Raw genomic sequence first — 12609 nt, 5'->3', positions numbered from 1 at the left:
TGAGTTTCTGGTAATCAAGTAGCTCACTCCTTATCGAAAAAAAAGTAGCTCACTGAAAGTACAGAATCCAATCTGCCAATTATTGAAGCTAAATTTCAACGATTATTGGTTAATATATTTTGACATGTTCATAAAATGAGATAGGATATGTGGTTATGAGACATAATATTGCATTTAGCATGCCCTTCTTAGACACTCTTGTTGTCAGAGCTTGGTGAAAGAGGTTGCACCTGTCTTGATATTTCTATGTGATCCCTCCTTATGAAAGATTTTATGATTGCTTGTTTTTTGGTTCCACCTTGCTACAAATATCGTTTTGTGAGAATTTCTTGAAAGATGTGGTTTTCTATTAGCTTCATTCTTATCTTGTAGCTCTCTGATGCTTTTTTCCACTTATTTCTTGTTAGCTGAACAGGAATTCTTTCATTTTTAAGAAAATAATGTCATACGAGAGTGAGTGCTAGAACAATGCAGGCGTAGATGTGGAGAAGAGGATATTTTAGAAACACTTCTAAGGAGAAAGCACTTAGGGAAGCATTTGCGGGCTTGAGATTTTGGGAAGATTCTGAAGCGGGTATATTATCCTAGGTAAAGGATTCTGTCTGGCTAAGCTTCAGACCCTAGGAAGCAGCAGACTAAATTTTATATGGCTTTATGTTGAGTTGAAGTATCAATGGTAATGGGATTGGATCCATCTTAAAGGTCAAATCTTTGAATTATAACCAGAGATGAAAAATTCTACTATAATTTATTAATCAAGCTGCTGCAAAGTTGTTATTATTCTAAACATAGTTTCATTTGAAAACCATGAAAATGACTGGACAGAATTCAAGTAAACCAGCAATGTATTATATGTTCTTCTTACCAGACAAACCTGTAATTTTCAACTAAATTACTAAGCAAAATAACTGAAGATATGTGGGACTAGTCCTAAAAATAGTTTCAAAAGTGTAAAATATGTGAACCTGTCCAATACGTCTTCCATTGGCCATAGTTCACCCCATACTGGCATCGATTTTTTTTTTTTTTTTTTTCTGTTGCTTAGTAACTGAGGAATCCAATCTATGATACCAACTAGCATTCTAAGAAAATGGGGAAAAACTCTCAGCTGGTTGCCCATTACATGGGCATGACTGCATGCCTGGTCTATCCATGCGTCCATGTCCTTTAGGTTACATCCAGAGTTGGATTCAAAATAAATCAAGCATGACATGATTAGAAACTCAACTTGCCTGTTTTGTTTTATATCAAATCCTTACACTAAAATATTTAGAAATTTTCTTCAAAATTGTGGTGCATATCTGAGACGGTCATTACTCTATCTAATTTCTATGCCACTATATAAAGTCTCATAATAATTCTTGCTGTATTAGCAAGAAAAGAAGGTAACAAAGTAATGTTATTCTAAAAGTAATGGGTACTGCTGAGCCTTCATATATGAGATGGTAGGTTTTCTTATATACCTACACCAGCTCCTTTGTCTTTTAATTTAATGTGTATACTATATTAGTATTGTTGTTTGCATGTCTTGTTATACAAATATTTCCCTGGTCAGGTTAAGTCCATAAACAAAAAAGCTCTCATCCGTATGTGGATTATTATCTTATACATTTTTTAACATGGCAATTTACTTTGGTCTGAGAATTAGCCATTTGTATTATAAGTTACATTTTTGCTAGTAGACTAAATAAAAGAAGAGGATACATTCTTTGATGTAATATAGAAGCCATTTGCTTGTGGGATAGTTGCCAGTGGTCTTTATGCGGATGCATGACATGGTTTTAGTGAATTCTTATTTCAAACAGTTACCTACTTTAAGGACCAGGTTTTTTGAACACTTCATAGCTTTTCCTGTTCTTTGTACCCCTCTGCAAATTTTACGATTTAAGCAGTTTTCAGGTAATTTCAAATTTAATGCTGGTTGAATGAATGAAAGGCTGGTCAACTCTTTCACAGGCTTCAATTCTGACCCAAGCCCAAAGAATGAAGATTTTTCAGGGACTTGTTCATCGTGCATCCATACTTCATCAATGATAAAGTATAAACCTATCTGAGGCAGTTAGGTCATAATCAGATTTTCTGTGGATCCATTTTCTGAATTCTTATGGGCTAAATATATATTGAATTTATCCAAGTATAAAGTTTTTGCAAAGAGAACCAAGATCTGATTGATTAGCAAATGAATAAGAGATGCTGCAAAATGTTATATTTACTCTTCTTTTGTCTTCTTAATCCACAAGGATACCGTGTTTCCTGAAAATTAAAGTCCTATTTTCTTATCTGGTTTTAACAGTTTAGCCATCTTTAGAACATGTCAAGTTTTTGTATGGGTTTTTCTGTTACACTGGAGATACAGTATATTACATTCATCATTTCCATTTCCATATTTTAGCAACCTAAGATTCTATAGGATGTATCCTATCTACATGAATGGTTCAACTCCCAAAATCATGATAGTCATAATAAATACTATTTTATTGATATAAATGGTCTTATTTATAGCGCATGCAACATTTACTTAGATGTGACAGTGCTTGATAAATGTGTTCGTATTGATTGGCATTGTTTGCGTACTTCTGTCAGCTAGATAAGAAGATATAAACATATGATATTTTATAAAATTTTAAAAATAGTAAATACCGTTCGATTCCCAAATTCTTGGTTCAAGGTCTTGAAGGTAACTCTGCCATGTTAGATTTTGTCTTCCATGCTGAATGTGTTAAATATTCAATTAAGAGCTCATGCAGTGTCATGATATTTATGAAATGCATCTCGTCAATACTTTAAAGTTTTGGTATCTTCTTTCTTTCTTTCTTTCTTCTTCTTCTTCTTCTTCTTCTTCTTGTACCTTTTTTTCCGAAGTCTTGCTTGAATGCCTAATAAGGATTTAGGTTATTTGTCATTGCTCATCATTGTACATAGAGGAATTAACTAATGGAGGTTTATTACTCATTCAGTTGAAAAATTGAAGCTCAAGCATGGGAAAGAGGAAATCAAGGGCGAAGCGACCTCCAAAGAAGCGAATGGATAAGCTTGATACTGTATTTTGTGCCCTTTCTGCAACCATGGAAGCAGCGTTGAGTGTCGCATGTATGCATAATCACCTTTGATCCATGTAATACTAATAGGCTACAGTAGACTTGAATATTTGGAAAACCTTCCTTGTTTAATAATTCACCTACTCTTACTATTCTGTTGAACATATTTAAAGTTGCCATATCTAGTTAGGTTATAATTATATTTCCCTATGTTTAACTCCTTTTGCAACAGTTGTAGGCTTTTCGCTAGCAGGTATGTCTAGGGGTCAGAGCCAGGTTCAAAGAAGCAGAATTGTATGTTGACTCTCCATGTCTAGATGTTTTCGACAGCTGAAGAACTGTAGGAATTTTCCTACAATCAATAACAGTTGCCTTTTTCACCTTCTTTATTGATTTTTCTTGCAGTATTTCTAGTTTACACATAGTATCACAAATAGTCAGGACACATGATGCTTTTTGGTTTTGTTCATGGTATATTAAACATTAAGATAGATTCATGGTGTTCTCTCAGTTGCTTATAGAAACCATCTTATTTTTCAGCGACATGAAGAATTTGATTGGTGAAGCTGCATGCAGGATTTGCCAGGAAAGTTTCAGCACCACCATCACAGGTATGTTCATAAACAGTTAACTAGGCTCAGGCTTAGTATCAGCAGAAGCTGTATGTGCTTAGGCCTTCTTTGGATAATCCTGCCAGATGTGTGGGATTGGGAAGGGAGGGAGGGAGAGAGAGGGAGAGGGCAGCAGGTTGGTGACTACAAGCAAGATGGAGAGGTCTGAGCATCGCAGGAAAGAAAAGAAAAAGATCAGTGGGAGGCCTTTTTTTTCTTTTTTCTGCAGTATATGGGCTTTTACTGGTGGTGGGGTGGTGGTCTGGTTGATATTGTCCAGGCTTTCCGAGTCCCACAAATCCAGTGGGATCACCCAAACAGGCCTTTATTGGGAATAGCCAGCTAATAATTTCCATAAGATGTCAATATCTGTTTTATTAATCATGAGAAAAAAGGTAAACACAGTTTCAGTTGTAACCTTTACTGGTAGCTGTATGTGGGCTTCTAGCATGCGGTAGGGCTCGTGCAAGTTGGATCGGCAGACTGTTTTGGATAACTTCTGAACCTCTACTGCACCCCCTCCCCCTTCTTTTCAAAAGGGGAAAAAATAAATAAACCATGTCTGAGTTCGAATGGGACTCTAACCGGGGAATTCTTTGTTCAGATTAATGGTAGGATCTCGGGGCAGTTCAGATACAGGTCTGAGTTAAACTGATGGTCTTAACTGATACTATCCAGGTCCTGTCTGATGTTGATGTTGGACCCTCATCCACTGTTGAGGTGTGGCCTTCTGGATGCCCTACCCGCAGTCCAGACTCCAGATCTAGCTGAGGCCGGAATAGATCTGGTTGGTCAATAAGCTTTAATTGTTGGCCATGACCAAAAAGAAAAATAGAAGGGCACAGAACACAATGGTATCATAAACTATGAGATTCACATGATTCACTGCTAACCTTGATTTTTCTATTGATTCTTGGGAATGTGCTGGCTGACCTCTTTTTTTTCCTTCCTTTGCAGCGCTGACGGAGCCTATAGATATGTAAGTAGGATTATTGTCCACATATCATATCCAGATTCTTACATAGCCCGATTTTTAGATTTGCGAGCACAACATCTGATACAGTTCATATGTTACAGATACAGTGAATGGATTGATGAATGTGAACGTGTCAACAACCTTGAAGATGATGCTACCTAAGTTTCTAGTTTGCTGGGAAGTTGTTTCTACCCAAAGCTTCTAGTTTTTGTGTGTGTTCTTTCAAGCGGTCTGTGGAAAGATGTAAATACATCCAGCATATCTGATGGTAGACCATAATAGTACGTAGTGGACTGGGGTTGTGCGCTACATCTGTACGTCAAATCAAATAGAGCTATCAGTGATGCATGTGTATGCTTATATTGTAAAGAGCTGCACAGGATGCTGGATTGGATGGTTGCTGTTGAAATAGTTGGCTCATTCGTGCGAGAGAACACGGCATGATACGGTACTAATGATTGTGTTTAAATTAAGCTGGATCACCCAAATCACTTGTGACTGGCCACTTCCGAGAATGGGCTCTCACGTATTAATTGAAAAAAAAAAAAAGTGGGTGGGGGAGAGATCCTCAAAAGTAGGGTTGAGCATAGATCGAATTTGATTGAATTGAGAAAAAAATTTTATCCGATCAAATTCAATCGGATTGAAAAAAATTCAATCTGTTGCTGAGCGTTTGTTGTGTATTAAATCGTTTGAAATTGAAGTGAACGGTTTGTAGTGGGTTCGGATGGATTTTGTCGGTTTGGATTTCAACGTTGATATTAAGTTTAATATTGATCAATTTTAATTAATTTATTTATTTTTATCAATTTAATGTAACAAAAAATTTAAACTGTATGAGTTACAAATTTAGAATTTATTTTTGAATCTGTATAAAATAAAAATAAAAAAAATTATTTATCTGAAAATAACTATATTTGAAAGTTTTCACTTTAAAATTATTTCAAATTGATGTGCTTATATTAATAATTCAATATTAATATTTTTGTTGATCCTATGATTGATTTTGATGATTTTAAAATGCTGAGTATAAATGATATTAATCATGTGTTTCAAGGATGAATGTATGATTTTGCAGATGCTTAAATTGAAAAATTCATGTATGGAAAAGATCTCCTCAAAAAAGGCTAAGTTAAAAAAAAAATATTTTAAATGCTCAAATAAAACTCAAATAAGAAGTTTTTGAAAGCCTTCATGGTGGGAAGGTCATAAAAATCGAAGTGGAAGAGGTCTTCAAAAGTTGAAGTCAAAAAATTACTTATGCAAAAAAATATTTAGTATTTTTTAATTGGTTATCATTCGAGTCGATTCAAATTTCATCATAGTCGACTCAAGTTGCAAAATAGAAGAAAATAAGGTTTTGGCATGTCAAAGTTTTAGCTCGAGTTGACTCGAGTGTCATCCGAGTTGATTCAAAAAAAAAAGAACAGAAAATTTAAGTAGACTTATAAAAATTCAAGCAAAACTCGTAGAAATTTGAATGGCAGCTCGAGTCGATTTGAATTATTCGAGTAGGCAGAATTACTTCCAATGGCTAGTTTTTGGGTTTAACGGCTATTCCAAGTGCTTCAACGGTCAAAATTCATTTTTCAATAACTTTCAAGCATATTAAAGGATATTAAAGGCTAGAGAATCAATTGGGAAGGCAGTCAAGTAGATCAAAAAGTAGAAAATTTTTAAATGAGTGAGGTTCATTGAATAATATTGAAAAGAGAGAGATTTATGTACAGATTTCGAAGGATTTTCAAGAGAGATCATCTCCACCAACATCGACATCCTCTCAAGCATTAATTGAAAAGAAATGAAGCTTCAAAAGAACTATTTCACAGCCACTTTTTCGAGCTTCAAAGAGTTATTTTTTTATTTTATTTTTTACTAAAAATTATATTTTATTTTTGTTACAAATTTTTTTGAAGAAAAAAATTGAGGATTAGGTCTATCCAAGTTCGAAATTGGACTTGTTATATTTTAATTGGCGAGCCCATAAAACCAACTAGGTTGATTGCGAGTCCGAAAAATAATTGGTGTATAGGTTATGGTTGGTGATCCTAAAAAATTAACTGAATTTATTTGTGATCTTGGATAAAATAAACGCACTATATATCGGGTTGATTATAGTAGAATTTTCAAGAAGAGCTTCGAGAGTGGATTTTGGTGTGGAATTGTATCAAACCACTATAAATTTCTATGTGTTTGTATTGTGCCCTTTTATATTTGTTTTACTTGCTTTTAATTTCTATTTTGCATTGGTTTAATACTTGCATAGTTTTTTTTATATTTTGATTTCACTACTACATATATTAAACACTTCATAAGTACTTTAGATAAGTTAATTTGAAGCATAAATCATTTTAGATTTCAAATTTAGTTAAAATTTTAAACAATCCAATTCATCATTCCTCTTGGATTGCTACCTTTCTGAGCAACAAGTGGTATCAGAGCGAATGCTCCAATATTGTTTGTTGATATAGTGGTCTTGAGCAAAAGATCATAGCAATCCTGATTGGTTCCTCATTTATTGAAAGCCAATCCACATCTAGACCACCATCTTTAATAACACAAACTACATCTATTGGAACGCATATATGCGTATTTATATTTAAGCACTAGATTATCAACTTTGGAGAGTTATAACCAATGGCTCACACACTCCCACAATAAGAGTATATGGTGTTAATGTTCCAAACCTGAAGCGGATTGGGATGTTCATAATATAAAAATGATTGAGCTAAATGTTAAGGTCATAAATATTTTGTATTTTGCACTTGATGTTAATGAATTTAATAAAATATCCACTTACACATCGCACAAGAAATTTAGGATAACTTAAAAATTACTTATGAAGGAACAAGGCAAGTTAAAGAATCTAAAATTAATTTGCTTGTTCATAATTATGAATTGTTCAAGATGGAACAATACGAGTCTATTTTCGATATTCTCAAGATTTATCGATATTATTAATGCATTGGGTGGTCTTGGAAAGAAATACACTAACTATGAGCTTGTTTGCAATATTTTGAGGTATTTGCCAAAGACATGAAAAGCCAAAATGACAGTGATACAAGAAGCTAAGGATCTCATAAAGCTGTCCATGAAAGAGTTGATCGATTCACTTATGACTCATGAGTTGAAGATAGCTCAAAAAGTGAAAAAAGAAGAGATAAAAAAGAAGAGGACCATCGCTTTCAAGTCAACGGTAAATATAGAAGAAAGTGATGGGTTGGAGGAAGATGATGAAGAAGAAGAAGAGAGTGAAGATGAAGATCAGGACATGGTGCTACTTACAAAAAAATTTAAAAAATTCCTCATGAAGAAAGGGTTGAAGAAGAAAGAAAGTAAAGAAGAAAATAAAAAAAAAAATGTCACTTGCTATAAGTACAATAAGAGAGGACACTACAAGCCGGATTTCCCTCTACTCAAGAAGAATCCAAAAAAGGCAAAAAGAGTGTAATGTTACACATTTGGAGAGATAGTGATATCTCTAGTTCAGATGAGGAAGAGGATGCAGTAAATTTATGTCTCATGACTATTGATGATGAGGTATATTATAAAAAAAATTTGAATTTATATTTGATAAGTTATTTGAAGCCTTTAATGATTTAATGGATGAATATAAAAAGATAAAGCTGAAAAATAAAAAATTAAAAAATTTAATATATTTTTGGCTGAAGAAAAGGATAAAATATTGATGAAAAAAGAATAACTTTTGAAGAAAAAAAAAGTATTAGTTGAAGAAAAAGATTTTTTTTTAATTTAAAAAATCTCTTATGCAAGAAAATAATAATCTTAGAAAAGAAATTGAAACATTGAAGTCTGTGTTTGAAAAATTTACAAATGATTCGCAAAAGCTTCAATTAATTTTGAATAATCAAAAAATTATTTTTGATAAAATCAAAATTAATTATAATTCAATGAGAAAATAAAAAATTATTAAAAATATATTTACAAGGGATTTACCTAAAAATAACTCTATAGTTTGCTTCAAATGTAATAAAGTAGGATACAAAATTTTTGAATGTAATATTAAAAGAGTTGGTCATATTTTGATCAAATAAATTTGAATTCTCAAAGGAACCATGTGCTCTAACTCAATCGGATCCAAGATGACTTGGGTACCAAAAATTAAGAATGATTTTGTAGATATACTAAACATCTGTGAAAAGAGTTAATTCTTGAAAATAGATGCTTTGGACTCGAAATGGATGGGTGATGATATTTGATAAAAGCAAAATTTTTTTTATATCATTCAATCATTGCTTGTTAAATTTATTTTATATTATTGATTGATTTTGATGATTTTTCAATATTTGCCATAATTTCATTCCTTGATTCAATATTTAATGTATTGATCTTTATACTCTTATAAGTTCTTGTGTCATTTTGATTGTTATGAGCATAAGTTTTACTCTAAATTCAGCCATTTTTTGATCCCTCATATTCTGCTAAATACTTGAAGAACTTAATTAAATTAAGCTTGTTTATATCTAAAAATAATTGAATGAAAATCTTACTAATCAACCTTTGACATTTTCATAAGGCATGTAACTATTGGAATATGTTAAAAATAGCATGATTCAAAGAACATCAAGATAAGATATTCATTCATAAAAGATTGTATGCTTGATATTAATTGATTTGCATTACATCCTAACTTGAACCCTCAAGGATTTGAAAATTTTGTAGTTGAACTTAATCTTTAGAGCCTTCATCTAATTTTCTCTTGAGTTGATCCTATTTGAATTGATTAGTTACAAACCCCCAATTGATTTATTCATGATCCCTCACTTAATTCATTTATTCTAATTTATTTACCTACTGTCTTAGGATGCTAGAATTCCTTTCATAGAGCTTTAGTATTTATAGCAATCCATTCATTTAGTATATGTAGCCCTTATGCATTTGAATAAATTGATGTATTGATCATTTCTTATAATCTTATTTTGATAATAAATAAAAATTTGATCTTTTATGAAATGCAATGTGTCTTATGTTATTACTTATGTTTAGTTAATTATTTAAATATATGCTTTAATTGTAAAACTAAGGGGCAGAAAAATACCAAGTTATTATTTTTTAATGAATATGCATGATTTGAAAGAAAAAGAGAAAGAATTAAGAAAAAATAATTTTTTTGATATTTATTATTAAAAATAGAGAAGAAATTAAAATTAAAAGAAAAAATATTTTTTGAACTTTCTCTTATTTTGATTGAGATTTCTAGTTGATTTCTTTTGAGAGAAATAATTTTTGAATTTAATAATTATATTATACTTTTCTTAATTTGAACATTCATATATCTTTAATCATTTAATTTGATTTGCATGGTTTGATTGGATCATCATTTTTTTTATGATTAATTAGTATTAAGCTGAATTTGAAGCATTTTGCTGAGGTTAATCTTTTATTTTTAAATGAACTTAAAACTTGTTCTTTTTTAATCCTGAAGCGGCATCAAAGTTTTAAGAAAATCAGTAAATGATTTAAATTTTAGTTCAATTAATATCAAGAAATTTTTTTAAGAAATCATTATTTGAGTATTATAATAGACATCATTATTAATCTTTAAAAAAAGAAGAAAAACTATTGATAAATATTCACATCATACTTATCTTGATTTAATCTTATGGATTTATTTGAACATTTCAATGCTTTTGTTTATTTGTACTGATTTGTACTTTACTGCATTGAATTTCAAGCTAAAATTTAAAAAAAAATACTTCATTGATTTATTTTTAAAAAATAAATTTAAAAATTGCTCTTCCTAAATCTTTAAGTGGTATCTTCATTGGTTAGGGGATGTGATCCTTCAAAAAAAATTATTTTACTTATTTAAATATTCATGTTATTTGACTTATTTTGAAAAAGTCATTATTAATTTTAAAAGATAAATTATTGATGAATATTCATATTTTGCATGCTTTGATTATCATCTATTATTTTAAAAATCATCACTTCTACTGTCTTTATTCTGGTTGATTATTTTCGAGAAATGAATTTGAGAATATTCTTCTTGAATCTTTTGAAATTGGTATCAAATTAAATTTTTTAAGTAAGTTGTCATTTATTTTGAAGCTAGATATAATTGGTATAAGATATCTTACTATTTATCTTATATTTTATTAATCTATCTTTCAACAAAAAAAAGAAAAATATTGTGTCACAAATATGATTTTGCATAGTTATATTCTTGATATAATTTGAGAAAAATTCAAAAATTTATATATTTTTTAAACTTAATTGAGTGATATTTCTCAAAAAAATAAAGATCTGAATTTAAATAAAAAATCTCTCAATGATATATTTTGCATAATCTATTGATATCAATTTAAAATAATTTATCAAAATAATTTGATCTGAATTTAATTGCTTCATCTTTTTTGATAAAAAATTTCAACAATTGGTATCAAATAGATCATTATTGTCTTATATTCTATTGTTTTATCTTTGATAAAAGAATAAAAATATATTATCTCAAATTTGTTTTGCATAGATATTCCTGAGATGATATTGTCTGAGATAAATCAAAAAAAAAAATCATATTTTTCTTAACTTAAATATGAGATACTTATTAAGAGTGACAAAGATAATTTGTTGAAAAAAATATCTTTATGAATAATCTATTTGCATGAATATATTTTTAATATTATATCTTGAGATAAATTAGAAGATTGATACCTATGTGCATCAAATTGATTGATACCTCTCAAGATAAGAATGAAATGATTTTAATAGACTTTCTTTGGTATTAAGAAAAATAAGAAGTTTATTTTACAAGTGATATCAAACAATCTTCTTCTCAAGTATATTATTCTGTGATATCACGTTTTGCTCTGATTTTGCTCGAATGCTATGTGTTAGGACCATAGATTTGCTTTGATATATTCATAATATTATTTTTAATTTAATTGATTGTTACTTATTATATAAAGAAAGTGATGAATTTTGAAATATAGCTTATGCTTGCTTTTCATACTCAAATATTTTTGTTTTGAAAAGTTATATCATACTTAAATTCTTGAAGCTCAAAGCAATTGTATCGACTTTATTTAAAAAGAGGAGATATATTTTTTTTAACATATATTGACCAAAAGAGAGAAGAAATTTAATCTGAATTTACTATCAAGTTTCAGAAAGGAGAGTACTTATCCAAAAGGAGAGATAGTGTCACAAGCTAGAAATCTGAATTCTAACATTGAATGTGTATATATTTGTAATTAAATTAATTTTCATGATACTTTTTAAATTTCTCTTTATACTTTTTGATGCTGTCAAAAAGGAAGAGAGTATGTTGTGTTGAGTATATGCTTAAAATATTTAAATTAATTATATAATTTATTATGCTTGAGATGCTCATTCAATTGATTCATTGTGCTTGAGATACTTATATGTTTATTTGAAACAATTACATGAAATGAGTATTTGATGAGTATATGTATATATTCATTTAAATTTATGATAAATCTATTAAAGCATTTATAAAGTATATACTTACATGTGCTTAGTTTATCACTTCATGATTATATTAGTAAATTAATTAAAATATATTATATTTTTATTGTGCATATACTTAAAGTTTTGTATCATCAAAAAGAGAAGATTGTTGATCCTATAATTGATTTTGATGATTCCAAAATATCGAATATAAATGATACTAATTATGTGTTTCAAAGATGAATGTAGATTTTTCAGGTGCTTAAATTGAAGAATTCATTCATAAAAAGATCTCCTCAAAAGAAGCTAAGTTAAGGAAAAGAATGATTTAAATGCTCAAATAAAACTGAAATAAGAAGTTTTTGGAAGCCTTCATAGTGGGAAAGGTTATAAAAATCAAAGTGAAAGAGGTCCTCAAAGTTGAAGTTAAAAAGTCACTCATATAGAAAAATATTCAGCATTTTTCAATTGGCTGTCATTCGAGTCGATTCAAATTTCAGTCGAGTCGGCTCAAGTTGCAAAATAGAAGAAAAAAAGATTTTGACATGCCAAA

General features: G+C 30.0%; 1 protein-coding gene across 1 annotated transcript; it reads left to right on the top strand.

Annotated features, from left to right (window-relative positions):
* The first annotated feature begins 2961 nt into the window (after positions 1 to 2961).
* Positions 2962 to 5098, top strand: LOC105041229 (transcription elongation factor 1 homolog). The gene is given in 5 exon segments (XM_073252967.1): positions 2962 to 3045; positions 3048 to 3090; positions 3579 to 3649; positions 4607 to 4628; positions 4727 to 5098. Coding segments are annotated over 5 exon segments (264 nt in total). The 5' UTR covers positions 2962 to 2978; the 3' UTR covers positions 4788 to 5098.
* Positions 5099 to 12609: the final 7511 nt, after the last annotated feature.

Source organism: Elaeis guineensis, chromosome 2 (genome assembly GCF_000442705.2).
Source record: "Elaeis guineensis isolate ETL-2024a chromosome 2, EG11, whole genome shotgun sequence".
Classification (NCBI taxonomy): Eukaryota; Viridiplantae; Streptophyta; class Magnoliopsida; order Arecales; family Arecaceae; genus Elaeis; species Elaeis guineensis.
The sequence above is the reverse complement of the archived record's forward strand: the minus strand, read 5'-3'. Positions and strand labels throughout refer to the sequence as shown.